Source organism: Eptatretus burgeri, chromosome 8, assembly GCF_056783735.1.
Source record: "Eptatretus burgeri isolate ZD-2024b chromosome 8, Ebu_testis_v1, whole genome shotgun sequence".
NCBI classification, from domain to species: domain Eukaryota; kingdom Metazoa; phylum Chordata; class Myxini; order Myxiniformes; family Myxinidae; genus Eptatretus; species Eptatretus burgeri.
Window position 1 is genome coordinate 19,820,572 of NC_140968.1, and position 19,105 is coordinate 19,839,676.

The 19,105-nt window shown below is 47.4% G+C and overlaps 2 protein-coding genes across 5 annotated transcripts in view; one reads left to right on the top strand and one right to left on the bottom strand.

The window, feature by feature from the left end:
- Positions 1-546: 546 nt before the first annotated feature.
- LOC147021253 (uncharacterized) lies at positions 547-18,128 on the bottom strand. Of its 4 annotated transcripts, none has more exons than XM_085891057.1 (3): positions 18,064-18,128; positions 1,621-1,785; positions 547-1,233 (listed from the first exon to the last, which is right to left on the bottom strand). In XM_085891057.1, the coding sequence occupies exons 2-3, from the start codon at positions 1,767-1,769 to the stop codon at positions 744-746; spliced, it is 639 nt and encodes a 212-aa protein (XP_085747183.1). In that variant the 5' UTR covers positions 1,770-1,785; positions 18,064-18,128; the 3' UTR covers positions 547-743. The 4 variants fall into 4 exon arrangements, with proteins under 4 accessions (XP_085747183.1, XP_085747182.1, XP_085747181.1 ...); XM_085891056.1 differs by lacking the exon at positions 18,064-18,128 and adding an exon at positions 17,582-18,003; XM_085891055.1 differs by lacking the exon at positions 18,064-18,128 and adding an exon at positions 17,594-18,002.
- Positions 18,092-19,105, top strand: part of LOC147021254 (cytochrome P450 2C23-like) — a 54,140-nt gene continuing 53,126 nt past the window's right edge. The window contains exon 1 of the mRNA XM_085891049.1: positions 18,092-18,341. The gene's annotated coding sequence lies outside the window, so the exon portion shown is untranslated. The remainder of the gene's footprint in view (positions 18,342-19,105) is intronic.

Sequence of the window (19,105 nt, forward strand, 5' to 3'; positions counted from 1 at the left end):
TTTCAGCACGGACATGGCTGAAATTTCGCCCGTCGTTTCAGGGGGCAGGGAAGTCATAATCGCATCAACCGCTTCGCTGTTGCTAATGAAAGTAGGGTAGATCAACTTATGTGAATCGTGGATTTTTTTCACATTGTTCGGTTTTCGTGGAGCAGCCAAGAACGCGTTCGAACTCGAATCCCCATGAAATTTTATATGCTTGATAATATTTCTCTGTTCTCACAGATCAAAAAATTTCACAGGTATTAGTGTTTTGTCTGTTGAATTATGGCGCCCTGAATACCTCTCTGCTTTCAACAATGGCACTGAAGAATTCCGCGAAGAATGCGGTGTCGATGCGCCGACAAATGTTCAGACCTGGTTGGGAACCACGGGCAACGTTCTCCACATTATTCTGCTCCCATTTCCTCTGATTCGGGACCATCACCAACGAGTGAGGAGTGGGAAGGGGGTGGGGGGGGTAGTGGAAGCGGGCTGATTACCGTTATTCGTCATGCAAGGGCTTGGAATGTGACAGAACGCGTATGGAGACACAATATGCAAGACTTGATCAAGATTTATAGAAAAAAATGCTGAATGGAAAATCACAATCATTGAGTGAAAGGTAACCATGGGTAGTGACAATTACGATAACATTCAAATATTCTTACATGACATCTTTGCGATCATGATGAAATTATGAAAACCAACAGGAGAACCTTCTAATATTCTCTCGTAACATCCTTTATCCATAAAACAATGTATCAAATAAAATCAGTACAAACAAAATCTTGCAGCAAAGGCAACAACTTTAGGTGGACGTCACTAGGAACGTTCACATAGTGTTCAAGCGTTGGATCGTCTGAAACTCCGATGGTCCACGCCACCAAGTTATATAGTGGAACAGGCACCAGGGATTCGGTTGATTCAATACTCAGCCTCAGGTCTGCTGCTGTAGGAGGCCATGGTGTGCTGAGTGGATCAATTCGCCTCATCTCCTGACGAGGGATCATTGCTGCCGAGTAGAGATTGTGGAGTGTGTTCTGGACTCTTCGCTTCACCGGAGATGGTTCAGCCTCACTCGCAGTTGTGATCTCACTCTCAGTTTCTGAACTGGAAGACGGCATTTTTTCCAGAATGCTACCAGTATCGATCGTCTCCACATCTACAATTTCACTCATGAAGCGCTTCGACGGGCGATGAAACGAGAGTTGGGGGTATCTCTTTTGAAGGCGCTCCTTCAAATACGAAGTCCTGAAAAGTGACAAGTCTCAATTACAGTGGAAATAACGATTTGGATAATATTGTTGGCATATTCACATAAATACTGTATTAAACCCTACATCGTCTCTGAAACCATAAATAAGCAGACATGCAAGCGTACATCATTTCAGTGTTTTTGTTGAAGTTAGGCATCATCAATAACTATCAACATTTTTAAAAGTGTCCAAAAAGTATGTTGGAAGGGAGGGGGTTAATGACCCATGTACGCTTTTGAAATTTTCTAAAAATGCTGATCAATATTTTGAATGCCCTTCAGTTTTGAACATACGATTTCACATGAGGGGGTGGTAAAGAGTGTACATTTTGTCCACTTTTGAAAATTCTAGTAACTATGGATGACCCCTAAATTTATCATACCTGACTGTTGGAGCTTCTTTTCCAGGCACTGATGTCATACATCCCATATACTTCTCCTTCAGCTTGGTCAGGCGGTACACTTTGAGATTCGTGAGAAGCTTTTCCTCGATCACTGTTTTGCAGAATACTTCAAAATCTGCATCTGCCATTCTTCTATCGGAGTCACTGAAAGAATATATATGTATTGTTATGGCTGTGGAAATTCACAGAACACCATAAAGGTTCCTTAGATCAGTTATCCCGGTAAGTGAGTGTTCAGATAGGTTTCCCCACCGTTGTTTAGAGGGCTCTGACCCTTTGAGGTAGGTTTTTCTGTTGCTATCGTTATTTTGAACCGACCATATCACGACCACCATGACAGCAACCAACTTGGCCCCCCCAAACAACCACAACGCCAACAACAACCACCACCAACCACGCCACAACGCCAACCATGCTACAATCGCCACAACAAGTATACCACCATCTAACCATCTTCGCCGCTACGCCAGCTATCAAACACCATCCTCCACAAACCACGCTACAACCCTTTCCGCGTCGAAAACCGTCCGAGAACACAAGTAAAAAGACCGAGAAAAGAAACCTCCAATGGTGCGCGGGTTTTCCTGCCCTTTATTCCTCCGCGTTTGGTGTGAGTGGAACGGCGAAGCAGCTCGCTCGCGATTGGTGGACACAAGGAATGAGGTGCGAGGAGCTGAGGAACGTGCCTTTTAGAAGCTTCTCGAAAAGGCTCGAAGGGAGGCGGAGCTGAAAATGGGGAGGGGCGAAGCACTGAGCCCCAGGGGATATAAGGTGGACAGCACGCGAGCTTCATGTCTTGGTCTTCGGTGTGGCCTTTGTCGTCTTTCTTTGGTGGTTTTCGAGCTGGAAATTGGTCTTGGTTCTTGGTCTTTTGAGTTGGTGTTCGTGTGGTCCGAGGCTGGGGTCACTGGTGTGGTTCAAACTCGTGTGGATCGGGGCTTTGGTGGTTTCGCCTTCTGGGGTGGACGTCGATGAGGTGCTTCCTTTCCCTCTGGGCGCAAAGTCGCGAGGGTTGTGGGTGAAGGACCAGCTCTGCCGCGCAGTCGGGAGGAGAGTGCCGGAGAGAGCTCGCCGACCACCGAGGCACCTCGAGGGTGCAGGTAACCAGCGTCGGTCTCGTGAAGCCCATTCGGTCAGCCAGGCTCCACTTTATAAAGGTCCACGGATCCTGTCTGCCATCCTCATCTTTGGGGATGGCCTTTTCTTTTGGGCTTTTGAATGAATGTTGTTGTGGCGCCGTCTGCCAAGTAAAAACTGTTATGACTCTCCACCCGGCTGAGTAAGATGACAGAGTCAGATGAAGATCCTCGAATTACACGTTTTATTTCTGAAGACCACACGCATGCGGAATGTGGCTCAATCATCCTTCAGTCAGGTGCCTCTGGACCACATTGAGATTATGCTTCAAAACCATATATATATATATATATATATATATATATATATATATATATATATATATATATATATATATATATATATATATATGTCACACAAAAGCAGAATTGGGTGTGGACTAAAAGTGTGTGCTAAGGGATAAAGAAATAAAGAAATAAATTCTAAAGGTGTGTGCAAAGGGATAAAGAAAAAACCAATGTCACCCCCAGGGTGACCCGTATCTTGCCAAAAGGTGACCACGTGTGACTTCTTTAAGGTCACACTGAGGTGAACAGAGCTGCTATCCACCAGGAGCGACTCCTTGAGGAATATCTGCCTACGAGAGATTCCGATGAGAATCGTTCTACAGAGTAACCATGAAAAATATGTGTTTGCCTCATAACGTCACCAAATGACGTCATAATGTCTCAAGCTTGACATATCCAGAAAGCACTCATCGAGGTGTTCAATTTGAGGTATTACACGATATGGTACCTAAGATTTCAAAATTTGACCTTGGGGTCAAAATATTTCGACCTTAGGCGCTAACCATGAAGGTCAAGGCCAATCGCCACCAAAAACTAATCAGCTGAGCGGCAGACCATATACTACATTCCCATAAAGTTTGGAGATGATTCCATTAAAATTACTCAAAAAATAAAGGTTTCGGCGACCTCCATGATTTACCGCAAAGTGACCTTGACCTTTATGTGTGCTGAAGGGTATTGTAATAATACTACGATATGTGTACCCACAAGAGTTTCCGATGAGAATTGTGCTCTACAGAGTGATATAAAGGTGAAAAATCCAATGATTACAGACAAACAAACAAAAAAAACTTACCAAGTAACAGATGTTGCAAAAACTTCGTTTTGGCAAGATAATAAAGAAATAAATGTGGCAGTGGGCTTCTTCCCCCCTCTATAGGGACCCTCGGGGAAGTTGCATCGGTCAATTCTCAGATATGCAACCCAACAGTTTATCTTGCAAACTAATGGCTTTCTAAACCTCCAACACCGACACATGTTGATAGCAAAGGCAAAACTCTTGTGATCAACAAGAATAGGAATGTGTGAGATATCAGCAGACACAGTTCTCCCAATGACATGCTGTTGTGCAGCTGCAGAGCCATAAAGGGTTATAAAAGACATAGTGAAAACAGCATGATACATTTAAAGTAACATTTTAAAGCAAGGTTCGAATCCCGACAACTGATTAATATACAACTATTGACTATTGATTACATATTCTACTATGGCTCAAATGTGACCACCTAGTATATCATCATTCCTCTCAAAAACTGCTTAAGTGCCTGTAAATGAGTATTGCTTTTATTCGGTCGTAGTGCTTTTCCTTTGCATACGTCACGTGATTGCTTTTGTTTGCCTGTATATCGCTTGATTGCCTTGCCTCATGCATGTTGTAATAAATAAATGTGCTTTGTGTGAATGTACCCCGTTCGTCGCGTCCTCCTTTCACCCTATTGGAAATGCCATCTTGCATCGCGGAATAAATAGCTGGGTTTTAAACACCCGTTAAATAAGAATCGGATCCGGCGAGGTCGGGCGATAATACCCGCTCGGTTATCACTGCAGAACGGAACGGACCGCTTAAGCAGTTCGTGTCCCCAGCCGACCTGCGTCGAGGTACGGCAGCCCGGTCGGCTGCCCGCGCAGGTACTTAGGTATATCGAATTTGGCGAGCAACCCTATTTTGCGCGGGTAGACAATTGGCTCGGCCATGGTGGGGATTAGAAAACCACCCGTGACTGGTTTCCGGCGATAGCTTCGGAAAATCACGACTGAATTGTCCGTCCGGTGGGCGACGCGGCTGCTATTAGTGGAAAGTGGCCGATCGCACGCCGGCGGGCGCAAATTCGTAACTATATATAAATATATATATATATATATATATATATATATATATATATATATATATATATATATATAAATATATATATATATATATAAATATATATATATATATATATATATATATATATATATATATATGTTGGTCGCACCCGCCGGCATGCGATCGGCCGCTCGACTCGAATGGTGGCCGCCTCGCCCACCGGAACGGACAATTCAGTCGTGACCCTCTCGGAACAATGCCGGGAGCTCGACACAGGTGGGGGTTTAACCTCACCACGATCGTGCCAATTGCCCACCCGCGCAGGATAGGGTTGCTCGCCAAATTCGATCTACCCAAGCACCTGCGCGAATGGTCGACCGGGCGATCGTACCACGCCACAGGCTGACTCCAGACACGAACCGCTTAAGCGGTCCATTCCGTGCTACAGTGATAACCGAGCAGTGTTATCGTCGGCCTTGACGGTTCCGATTAATTACCGGGATGTTGCACCCACTATGAACCCCTTACGTGAAGCAGGATGGAGAGTCAAACAAAGGAAAGGACGCAGCGAAACGGGGAACAGGTTCACACAAGCACGTTTAATTCACACAGACCATCACGGAAGGCACGTATTTACAGTCCCAATAATCAAAATGCATATATAAAGCAAAAGCAAGAAATGGCACGTATACACAATCACAGGCAAAAGAGATATCCCGACTAAACCCGACACACGGCAACACTTAAACAATACTACTTTAAGGACAGGCACCACCCACAGTCATTTACACGAATCCAAAGAAAAGAAAGGACTTCCCTTGGTGCGGCCGTTGAGTCCTCCTCCCATGACCTCAACTCCGAGCTCCGTCTCCTCTGCCATCCTCCACTGTCGACTCGACCAAACTCGACGACGACACAGCTCGACTTCAACGAGCTCCTCAGGCTCCGCGAGTTCCATGAGCTCCACACCGACGCAGAAACACTCGACCACGACGACACAGCTCGACTTCAACGAGCTCCTCGGGCTCCGCGAGTTCCACGAGTCAGGGAGAGAGAGCGAGAGGAAGAGGGAGAGCGCAGGAAGAGGGAGAGAGCAGGAAGAGGGAGAGAGCAGGAAGAGGGAGAGAACGCGCCCCGCCCGTGTCCGACTTTTATAGCGTGGGGCTCCGCCCTTCGCTCCGCCCCGTTTTCGGCTCCACCCTCCTTCGATAGGGTTCTCGAAAAGGGGCGTTCCCTCACCCCGACCGCCTCACGCTGTCCATCCACCAATCGGCAGCGAGCCGCCCTTCCCCCCTTCCCTCAAACCAAGCGCAGGGAAGAATGGCGGGAAAAGCCCACCAGCATCGTTGGCGGTTTTTGTTTGTTTGAAATAAAAGATAGAGAAAGAAAAACGACTAACTGGAGGATCGCAGCCCGAATGGATCACATAAATTCCCTCTATACAACGGGTTTGGGCTAACTACACATGTACCTCTCGAGATATCTCACCTGAGGGCCCTTTATGGTGTATGCGAATTTCCACAGCCGAAACAATATATACATATATATATATATATATATATATATATATATATATATATATATATATATATATATATTGTTATGAATTTAGAATTCGACGCAAATAACATTCATGTTCCTTTAGTCAGTTATGTCGATAACTGCTTGTTCTCTAGATAGTTCACCTTCCATTGTTTAATGGGCAGAAATCGATTATGTGCTGCGGGATTTAATTTAATAGTTAGGGAGCGATCATAACACAAAGGAAGACGCCCCGCCCCCTCTTCTGCGAAGAGGAAGAAAAGCCCTCCCGTCCCGTCATGAGCATGACGTCAACAACACCCTCCCACCCGTAGTTGAGCGGGGGATGGAGCACGAGGGGATGAGTCACGCCGGGAGCGGGGGAGGAGGCGGATAGGAATAAAAAAGGGATACCCTGCTTTGTTCAGGCTGGCTTTCAGGAGTAGACCTTCGGGTTCTGCTTGGCTTGGGTTAGGGAGGAGGGTTTTTGAAGGCTTTCTGCTTGGGTTGGGTTAGGGAGGAGGGTTTTTGAAGGCTTTCTGCTTTGGCTTGGCTTTTAGCAGGCCTTCGGGTTCTGCTTGGCGAGGGTTGAGACTTTTGTTCAGTGAGCTTCGGTTCTGCTTGGCGAGGGTTGAGACTTTTGTTCAGTGAGCTTCGGTTCTGCTTGGCGAGGTGGAGGCTTTTTGGAGAGCTTTTTGCTTCGGCTTGGCTTTTCAGCAGACCTTCGGGTTCTGCTTGGCTCAGTTCGCTTTTTGGGCTCTGGCTTGGTTCGTTGAAGAGAGTCGGCTTTGTTCGTCGGAAGAGAGTTGAGCTGGATGCTCGGCTCGGAGTTCTTGGTTCGTGTTGTGAGAGGCTTTGTTCATCGGAAGAGAGTTGAGCTGGTTGCTCGGCTGGCTCTTCTTGGTTTGTGGAGCTCTTTGTTCTCCGCTTGGTTCCAGGCTTGGTGCGACTCATCGGCCTCATCTTGGAGGTGGTTCTTCGAGATAACGACGCATCGACGGGAAGGATCAGCGCCTCGTCTCACCAGCACGTGTTAGGAAGCGCGAGAGGATTCGCTGGAGCTCGCGAAGGATCGCGGCTTACGGCGATTGGATCCAGTTCGCTCTCGCTGGAGCCCGGGTCCAAACAGCTTGAAGACCACACGAGGTGGAGAGGTTCGAGACAGGTTCTGGGTTTCAGCTCATCTGTCCCTCCGAGCTGGAGTCAGTTATTAAAGGCATCAGCCACCATTTCATGGGTGTGTTTGTACGTACGTGTGTCCGTGGGCTCGTCTAATAAGTAGGAAACTGTTAAGTGCTTTGTGTGCTGTAAATGATTGCATTGCATTTCGTAAAGTCGGTATAGTTCTGCTCTTACGTGCTTCCCTCGTTCCCCATTATGATTAATAAATACCCCAATTGTTAAATGTTTTCAGCTCGTCGTGTCGATTCTTTCATTGATTGAGCATTTCGTGTGTTGGGAGTTAGAAAGCCGTTGGTTTGCCGTAAAAGGGGGACATTCGGACTGACGGTTCTCGGCGATTAAGCTGCTCGGAATCGCGCACGGGACAGGCTCGCTTAAGCGGCTTGTTCCGTACGAGCTCCGTCGAGGGTGGAATACCCCGGTAGTTGGATCACGTGGGTATTTAAGTAAATTGAAGATTGGAAATCGACCCTACCCCACGTGGTCTGCCCATTGGCGTATTTCGGTTCTTGCACAAGGACCCGTCGGCCTCGGAGTTATCCGAGTGGCGATTTATATTCCGGGCGATCGGTCGGGCCGACTCGACTTGTGGCTCCGTCAGAGCGGTTGGTTCGCAGCCGACCCCCGGCACCGTAACAATATATATATATATACACATATATATATATATATATATATATATATATATATATATATATATACACATATATATATATATATATATATATATATATATATATATATATATATATATATATATATATATATACTCAGAATTACAATAATATTTATTATTAATGTAGCAATACAGAAAAAAGAAAATGTAACAAAATCTGAAAAGTACTGTTTTAAACAAGAGGATTATTGATATTGATGTGGTTATTATGCTTAGCAAGGCGTTTTTTACCATGTTCAGTGTTCGTTTTGTTGGTAAACTTCGAATAGCATGCATGATGGTATCCAAACGAGGGGTCGATATGATCAAATGGTAACACCCACTCCTTACGGTGGTCAGTGGCAAGGCGCCTCTCTTCGCCATCAAGGCCCAACCAGGCTTGAGCAGAGTCACAAACCTTCCCCCAACTTTGATTTGTAAAGGAGACAACATTCGATTGGTCTTTTAGACAAAGATGAACCATAAAAAACTTCTTCTTTGAAGAAGGAGAGGTTCGTCGTGTGGGCGAACTGGGCGCCGCCATATTGTTTTCTGCACAGAGAGAAGAGAATTCGGAAATCTGATTGGTCGAAGAAATTGCCATCTCATTCGGTGGCGGCGATGTTTATGCCAACTTTGGAGTCAAAATGCGACCGTACCTGCAACTTTGTGAAAGTGCCAACAAGCCGATTCGTGTTATGTGAGATTTAATGTATATATTTCCGTTGAGAATAAGTAGTTCCTCGATTATGGCCACAAAACTGAACGAACGATGGCAGCGGCTCACGGCCTAATATACAAGCATGGCGAGAGGATACGTGGGCAAAGAGAGGTGATATGAAAAACGTGGTCCGGAGCTTTGCAAATGCGACCAGGATAGTACGTGAAGAGGTGACCGAGTCGAGGGGGAGTGCAACGGCTGTCCGGACCACGATGGGGACGGGTGATGTCGATGGGACGAGCAGCGCCACAATTCAGGGGGAGATGGAAAAAGTAATAAAACACGAGGGGACGACATAGACAATGGAAACGATGGAAAGATTAACAGAGACACGGGAATTAGGAAGAGAGGAATTAAATAAAGTTAGCGAGCACACACAAGTGGAGTTAGGAGGGAACATGAAGGTTGAGCTTGGGGTATATGTCGAGACCCGATGCAAGAGGCAGATGGCTTTCTTCAGGAACAGAGGGAGAGGATACGCTCCCTCGAGGCAGATCACGACCAGGTGGGTCCGGTGAGGCCGTGCGAGGTAGAGCGGGTGCATGGTGCGAAACCGGCACGTGCACGGTTAAAAGGAAGGTTGTGTGAATTCGGAAAGCATGGGTCCCCATGCAAGCGCATGTGCGGGGCATCACGTGCTGCACGCTGCGTGTTCTGTCCGCGGAACACGTGGTGCGAGTCCCCGGGACGACATGCTCGAGGTGGGCCTGTATGTATGTGTAAGTTGTTGTTTTTATTTTTTATTTTTTTTAAGTTTTTTTTTTTTTTTTTAGCCGACAAAACCTTTAGGTTTTGGACGCTGCTCTTGGACACATTTGTACTTGTTATTTTTCGGGTAGCCGCACAGCGTATTTATAAATTGTGGAGACCGAAAACTTGGGTGTGCCGTACGGTCTTTGATTTGATGTTGCACGGTGACCTTAGGGCATTCCTGCGGCGGCCATAGAATTTTGAAGGCAGACGCAAGGTGCCCGCAGGGGGACCGTAAGCCGAACGTGCGGCCAGACGGACGGTAACGAATGGGTTACTTTTTTTTTTTAACCATTTCTTTTGTTTCGGCTTGTCGAATTTCTACGGCGAACGTAGAAATGAAAAAAGTTATAACTCCGCATTATAATTCCACGGCGACCTTACGGCCTGTAAAATATAGCCATACGGCGTAGGGCCACCCTGAGGTCACCTCAGTTTCTCTGCAGCCGCCACACGTTTCTGTCAATTCAGAGGGCGTACGGCCGCCATATCCTCGCCGTAGAGCAAATGTGATTGAGGCCTAAAGTATCCATCGACACACGAGAGATGCTTTCACGAGGACTTTGACCGACGAACTGAATGAACAAAGCGCGAAGATGCGGCTCGAATAGGTGGGGGAGACACGTGAATAAACATGAAGGCCACGTTGTGTTCGGTTTTTTTAAATGTATTAGGTTTTTAGGGCAAAATTTTCTCAAAAATTGTTCGGATTCCAATTTGTTCAACAAATGGGGCGTTCGGATTCTGGGGGCACCACGGTATATTATAGTTATAGTATATTCAGTTATATATACTGGAATATTTTTATTTCAGTAAAAAAAAAGAACTGGTATATATACCCACTCGTTCCATCCGTCTGGCCACAGGTTCGCCTTAGGGCCCCCCTGCGGTCGCCTTGCGGGCACCTTGCATCTGCCTTGAAAATGCTATGGCCGCCGCAGCGACGCCCTAAGGTCATCAAATCATCATCAAATCAAACAGAAACGTGCGGCGACCGCAGAGGAACAGAAACGTGCGGCAGCCATCGACATCAAATCAAAGACCGTACGGCACCCCCATGTTTTCGGTCTCCACGATTTATAAATATGCCGTGCGGCTACCCGAAAAATAAAAACATATGTGACTGCTACATTGTGTGACCGTGGAAATACTGCTGCCGCCGTATAATTGCTAGTGGCCGCAGATTTTGGACACCCCACGGCCGCCGTGGCAAATGTGACCTTGGCCTTAGCAGTAGAGTTTAAAAGAACATGCATTTGAATAAGGGATGACGGGGAGAACGACATAGTTAGTGGGACGTAGTTGCTGGAGTGTGGAGTGAATTAAAAAAAAAAAAAAAAAACAGAAAGAAGTACGATGAGTGAATATGGGTCAGCGGGCCCGAGTGTGAGTGGAGTGAATGTGGAATGCATAGTGCGAATGAATGATTGGGGGGAGGAGTGAATCCCACCCAAGGGAACCCGGGGTCAGTGTGATGTTAGTTAGTGGGTTAGTTAAATTTACCAAAAGGAGGTCGTTTTGTTGTTGGTGTTGAGTGAAGGCTCGAAACCTTTTTGAAGGGTGCAGGAGTCCATTGACAGGCTGGGAGTGTGGCTGTGGAAAGGTAAGTACTGAGTAGAGGGCACCTCGGGCACGGAGAAGTCGGCCAGAGTAGGACATGGGTCCAAGTGACCGGGATAGTGAAATGGTCATGGGTGACCCTCGGAATGGGACCCGGAGCACTAGACATGCCACGTGGGCATATATAGGGGAGTTGCCAGGAAGGGCACTCCCTGCATTCATACAGAGTAGGTAGGCTCGGAGACAGCCTCAGCTGCCAGGGGGTGCCGTAGTTCGAGTTCAGCAGGTGGGTAGTCCTGCCAGTGGAGCCACGCTGCCCAGCCACGAAATTGTGCAAGGGCACAAGAGAAAATTTGCGGGCCAGGCCCAAATTCATAACGAACACCAACACAGGCGACGGGAATCGTGGTTTCTAGAACCAACAGTTTAAAGAGACAGGCATGTTGAAAAGCCCCGGGGATAGTTTAAAGTGTAATAAAGGATAGAACAGATAAGAAATGTGAACCCTTTCGCACCATCCATCCCTTCGCTCTCTGTAGGCCGCTAGACCAACCCAGGAAAGATTGCTGAAATCTGTGGAGTTTGTTATGAGGCTCCATGGGGTCTCGAGGCAGATCCACCTGTCTCTTTCTTATTCCCCTCAAGAAGGATCTTTGGGGTTGGGAGTAGGCAGGGTCGGATAGGTTAGCCGGACAAAAACAGTAGGAGGGTTAGGGACACTGGGAATTATAAAAGAAAGAAAAAAGGGGTGGGAGTCTAAATTTTGTTGTTGCAAACTAAAGGAGTGGGTATGGACAAAGACAGGCAAAGGCGATAGGTTGGGGGGAGACAGTAGGGTAGGTCCGAGCCCGTTTTCGGAGTGGCCGGCACCACTGCACTCCCTCCAGAACCTCACAGACCAGAACAGAGGCCAGCCAGATTCATATGCTGGCCTGTTTGTGCTGCATCTGCCCGTCTGCATTTGCCTTACCTTGTTTGCCTGCCTTTGCCTTGACCCCATGCCTGCCTCACCCTTGTTTGCATTTCCCCTGTGTCAACCATCTCACCATGTATGCCAGGACCATCCCAGCCAGTGTGTTTGCAAAGACTGCTCTGCAGGCAGCCACACCACGGGGACTGCATTGGTGCAGCCCGTGCATCCATCATCCATTTTGTGTTCTTGCATCCAGTCCATTCTCCATTCCATTCACATGTGCCAGGGACTGCATTGTCCAGCCCGACTACCTCCTTGTCTTCTTGCATAAAGGCAAGTTCAAATGGCCTGTGGGACGGCACAAGGCCTGCTGTGTTAGGGCGAGTTGCCTCCAGCAGCCAGGAATGAAAAAGAAGGCTCAGTGAAACAAAAAGAGGGACCTTTTGTGCAGGCCCTGAAAATGTCTGACCTTCAAGCTGCTGTGCACTCACCCACACAAAATGATTGACTTTGCTGTGCCTTTTTTCCCACAGATAACAGGTCCTGGGCCATGGTTAGTGTAAATAGTTAAAGATGTAAATAATTTTTGCAACCCACCTGTGTGTCTGTCTAGCGCCGGCAATTTAGTTAAGTTGTCTGAGTGAGTCTCATAGTTTAGTTATGCAGCGCACTAGGTTATTTATTTTTGGGACATGTGTACAAATGTCGCATTCAGAGATCCGTAGGTAAAATGTACTAGGGGAAGAACCTACACCTGCATGGCACACAAAAATTTGCGACTCGGGTCGAGTCTATAAAAAAGGGGGGGGTAGTGTTACGAATCTGGAAGCCATTTGCACAGAAACAGACAGCAGTCCCTAAGCTTATTTATTTCAATAAGTATGTGTATAGTAAGATTCCACCCTATGTCTGAAGGGAATTACATGTGTGTGCTGCGAAGTTTCTTTCTCGTTAGATTTTTGCAATACCCAACGCCAACAAATCAATCCTTCACTTCTTCGCACCATCGACGCCATTGCCCATGTGCGTTCGACCACGGATGTGGGCAGAGGTTTCCTCACCTCAGAACACCAACTCCGTCCAGGAAAGGAGGGGGTTCCCCCTATCCAATCACGGATGGCCAGCACATCACCCCACGAAACCCTGTCCAATCAGGGCAAAGATTACCTCAGAGGACCGATCACCCCACCCCGCCCGGGGGAGGGATAAGAATCGCCGGGCTCCCCTTAGTGCTCGCTGGAGTTGGGTTGGAATTGTCGGAGAAGAAAGGGGTCGCCATTGCTCTTGGTGTGCGTCGTTGGTGGTCGTCATTGCCGTATCTCAAGCTGGTCCTCTGACTATTCCACAGCCGTCGACTTCCATCTCTCATTTTGTCGAGCAATAACCCAGAGTCCGAGCCGGGAATCTCCGCTGGCCCTCTGTGAGGAGCGACCCTGGCCCCCGCCTGGACCCCACTATACCGTGTCTGGGCTCGCCGACGACCCCAAGTTTCACACCTGCAGTCGTGGGCCAAACCGCACGAGGCGGCCAGGTACCGTCCAAGCTCTGACCTCCAGCCTCTCTATCCCCTTGGCTGTGGATCCGAGTCGTTAACAGTGACTTGGTTCGGACAAAGTCGGCCGAAGGTGTGGCTTCTCCGGTAGTTAGATGGCGTGAGTACTTAGGTAAATTGGAATAGACAAGTGGACCACTACCTCACGCCGTCGAAATATTGGCGACCACGGTCCTTTAAGCGACCCGTTGACTCCGGAGTTATCCGGGGTGATGACCTTCGATCCTAGGTGTTCGGTGGGAGACGGCCCCACTGCTCCGTCTAGCGTTCATTCCTCGCCACCGACCCCCGGCCCACAACAATATATCGTTTTTGGCCCATCTCTAAATCGTGAAAAATCACTGGAAAAATTCTCAGATCCGGATCCGGATTTGGATCTTAACGAGAATTAAGCGCTGCTGTCCTTGGCTAATCAACCACATGCACAAACAATTTCAGAACGATTGCTTGAAAACTGTGGCCAAGATCGTGTGAAAACCAGATAGACAGACAAACGCTACAGACCAACATACTTGACAAAAACATTTTTTCGCCAAGTAACAAACAAACGAACCCACATGCAATACTCTCTCCTTCAGTGAGAGTAATTCAATATTAAACGTGTGGCATAATCATGTTTTTATGATGCAAGTAATACCATTATGTCGGGATGAAAAGATGTGGAACAATAACGGCACTCGATACTCGGGAGTGCATGTAACTCCGCCAGCACTGCTGGATTTACCCAAGGGCAACCGGGGCATGTGCCCCAGGGCCTCCGCCATCCGACACGTGACCAGGGCCTCCACCACCAAACACGTGACCAGGGCCTCCACCACCCAACACATGACCAGGGCTTCACCAGCCAACACGTGACCAGGGGCTTCCACCAGCCAACACGTGACCAGGGCCTCCACCACCCAACACGTGACCAGGGCCTCCACCACCCAACACGTGACCAGGGCCTCCACCACCAAACACGTGACCAGGGCTTCCACCACCCAACACGTGACCAGGGCCTCCACCACCCAACATGTGACCAGGGCTTCCACCACCCAACACGTGACCAGGGCCTCCGCCACCCGACACGTGACCAGGGCCTCCACCACCTAACATGTGACCAGGGCCTCCACCACCCAACACATGACCAGGGCTTCCACCACCCAACACGTGACCAGGGGCCTCCACCACCCAACACGTGACCAGGGGCCTCCACCACCCAACACGTGACCAGGGCCTCCACCACCCAACACGTGACCAGGGCAACCACCACCCAACACGTGACCAGGGCCTCCACCACCCAACACGTGACCAGGGCCTCCACCACCCAACACGTGACCAGGGGCTTCCACCACCCAACACGTGACCAGGGCTTCCACCACCCAACACGTTACCAGGGCCTCCACCACCCAACACGTGACCAGGGCCTCCACCACCCAACACGTGACCAGGGCCTCCACCACCCAACACATGACCAGGGCCTCCACCACCCAACACGTGACCAGGGCCTCCACCACCAAACACGTGACCAGGGCTTCCACCACCCAACACGTGACCAGGGCCTCCACCACCCAACATGTGACCAGGGCTTCCACCACCCAACACGTGACCAGGGCCTCCGCCACCCGACACGTGACCAGGGCCTCCACCACCAAACATGTGACCAGGGCCTCCACCACCCAACACATGACCAGGGCTTCCACCACCCAACACGTGACCAGGGGCCTCCACCACCCAACACGTGACCAGGGGCCTCCACCACCCAACACGTGACCAGGGCCTCCACCACCCAACACGTGACCAGGGCCTCCACCACCCAACACGTGACCAGGGCCTCCACCACCCAACACGTGACCAGGGCCTCCACCACCCAACACGTGACCAGGGGCTTCCACCACCCAACACGTGACCAGGGCTTCCACCACCCAACACGTTACCAGGGCCTCCACCACCCAACACGTGACCAGGGGCTTCCACCACCCAAGGGCTCATCCTGGATTAAGCCAAGCCATCTCCGGAAGCATTATTAAGTATTTACAATCGTTATGCTTTCCATTTCTGTTTTCCCTTCAGTGTAAAACAAGAATTATCAAATATATATCGAACTTGAAGGGCACTCGGTAAAGCGCATACCTCCGCCCCGCAATGCCTGATCCACAAGAACATATCGGGCCGAATACATTTTTGAAATATCATGCTGTTCAGTGCTATATCGTTTTTGGCCCTAACTCTCAATGGTGAAGAATCACTTAAAAAAATTAAATAATTCTCGTATCCAGATCCGGATTCGGATCTTCACCAAAATTGAATCAATTTGTCGTTGCCACACACCCAACCTTTCCACCAAGTTCCGTTCAAATCTATCCACAACTTTTTGAGATATCGTGCTATGTATTAGTTTAGCTCTATCTCTCAATGGTGAAGAATCACTTTCAAAAATTATCAGATCCACATCCGGATCTTCACCAGAATCGAATCAGTTCGTCCTTGTCACACACCCAACCTGTCCACAAAATTTCATCTGGATCCGTCCAAAACGTTTTGAGATATCCTGCACACAAACAAACAGACAAATAAACAATGAAAAAAGGCATTGTGCAGAGCACGATACGTGCAAGATCCACTCACCCCCCCCACCCCTCTCTAAAGGTTGCCATGGAAACGTGAAATTGTCCATTTAATTAAGATTAAAATTCACAATGTAAATCAAAGTTCAGGTCCACCTGATGAAAATTGATAATTTTTCAGATTGAAATTGATGATTATAGAAGTTTGACCTCGAGTTGACCTTTGACCTTTTGACCTCAAAAATAGTTTGTTTCCAAGTTCAGCGATGTACTATGCAATTGCTCCTTAACTCTCAGGTTAATCAGATGAAAATTGACGATTTTTTTCAGAATTAAATTTGATGATTTTAGAAGTTTGACCTTTTGACCTCAAAAATAGTTGGTTTCCCAATTCAGTAATTAGTGAGGCAACTTAGCTAAATATAGCATAACAATTGTGCATTTTGTGAGGAAAGCACCAAGTTTGGTACACTAGTAGCCTATCATATTATGAACAGATTTGGATATTGGGCCATCTCAAATTCAGCCGCTGATGGCTGTGGCAGCCATTTTTCAAAAAGGCCGCCAGTGGTTACTGTTATGACACATATCTGCTTTACTGGAGAGGAATGCAGATTCATAGTGAAAGTTTATGTACTAATAAAGGTCCAATAATGGTCAAAGAAAGTAACAATTTGATTTGGTTGAGAATTAAAAGTTAAAGTTGCCCCACTAAATGTACTATGCAATTGCTGTTTAATCTTCAAGTCAATCAGATGCAAATTGACGATGTTTCAGATAAAAAGTGATGATTTTAGAAGTTTGACCTTGAGTTGACCTTTGACGTTTTGACCTCAAAAATAGTTGGTTTCCTAATTCAGTGACGCAATATGCAAATCTTGTTCAAATTTTAAGTCAATCGGATGAAAAATTGACGATTTTAGAAATCTGACCTCAACATGACCTTTGACCTCAAAATCAATAGGCTTCTCTGTTGAGACTACCTCTACACCTTGTTCAGGTTTCAAGATGATCGGTTTAGAATTGTGACATGTCGGCGACAAACAGACAGACAGACAGACAAACAGAATAACAAAATCGAATGACCAATATACTTGAAAAATCTTCGATTTTGCAAGTAACAAACGGAGAGACAGGGGTGAAAACATAACCTCCTTCAACTTCGGTGGTGGAGGAAACAAACAGACAAACACACAGACAGACAGACAGAATAGCACACGTGACCAGATAATAATATACTTAACAAATCTTAGATTTTTCGCAAGTAACAATTTCACGAGTAACAGACAAACGCATCAAAATGCGATACCGTAGCGTGTACCCTAAGCTGAGTCTTTGGGCCTGTCACTCAATCACCGCAGGTTGGTCGGTGGTCTTTCTGTCTTCTACCGACTCCTCTCCAGCCTTGCCCCCCCTGCTCTCTCTGCGATTTGTCCCCACCACATTTCCACAGGGCGCTCAAGATCCGCCAACAACCCCCTTCTGGTAAAACTACCAAAATCACGAATCACTGCTCATCTTCACTCTTTCATTCCTCTTTTTTCCCACCTTTGGAATAAACTTCCTCACTCTATTCTTTCCCATTCTTCCCTCCAGGCTTTCAAAACAGCTGTTCACCACCAACTCTTATCTTCCCCCATCCAAATCCTCGATCTTTTCTACCCCCGATAATCCACCCATGCCCACTTCCTTCATTTCTCCTGCTTTCCTTCCTGAAAGTCCCTGAAATGTCCATCTTCTCTTCGCCATGTTCCCCGTCCCATCCCCATCCCTCTCCCTTCCACAGTTCACCTAATGTGTCTGTTCCCCACTGTTTTGTCCCTTCCACTCCCGCCCCTCTTGTCTCATGCCTCCTTGCTGTGAGTTGTGTGTTAGCTCTCATACGAGCCTCGACCAAGGTATACAAAAAAAAAAAACCCCTCTCCTCTAGCAAGGGTGTGGATGTAAAATTGTCACGAGCACATTCCATCCACCACACCCATCTGGCAACTGTAAAGCATAAAATTCCCATCGGTGGTGTGCGCTTTCATTGTGGGACCTCCAGTTTTAAACTCCGGTCATTACTATCGGTGAGTGTATAAACAGTCGTTTCGCCATCGAGCTATCTTTATGGTCATTCAATGAGATACTCCCATTGTTGTAATTTACTTCGGGTTTTGTTGTTGTCATTTCCTTGCACATTTTCTTTTCTATCCTTTGTTCTCCTGCAAAAAAGTCTTGCTGTGTTTGTTGTTGCGGAGAGTGAGATTGTGTGACAAGATGAGCATCGTTACAACTGTTTATGAGAAGTTAGAGTTTACAAAGATTGTTAAAATACGAGTTCAATGTATCAAGTGGTGGATAAACTCAGAAGTTGTGATATTTGTCAAAACTACGTGTTTTATCTAAGTAAGTGGTTAAAGACACACATCCTTTAAATTTGTCTTGTTTACAGTGTGTAGACATGCTAGTAAGACATCACTATTGATTTGCTTTCTCATCGTTTTTTGAGTGCTCCTTGTTCACTTACACATGTAGCTTTACCTCAAACACACATGAAGTTAAACTACAAGGAGTGGAGGAAAACACTCGACCCCTTCCATTGATTGAAGTTTGTTGCATTGAGAGCTGCGGCTCCACGTGTGCATCATGGACAACACGAAGTTTGCGGGTCTGGGTTGCGACAACCCAGGACAATGGAGGACTGTGTCACCAAGACTCCACCGGAATGATACTTCACTCCAACAACCTCAACCGCTGAACGAGCGGAGCCTGAGACGTTGGTGAGAAAGTCCTGTCCTCGGATAGTGGTTCTGCGCGTCTTGTACATTCAAACCGAGTGGACGAGATATCC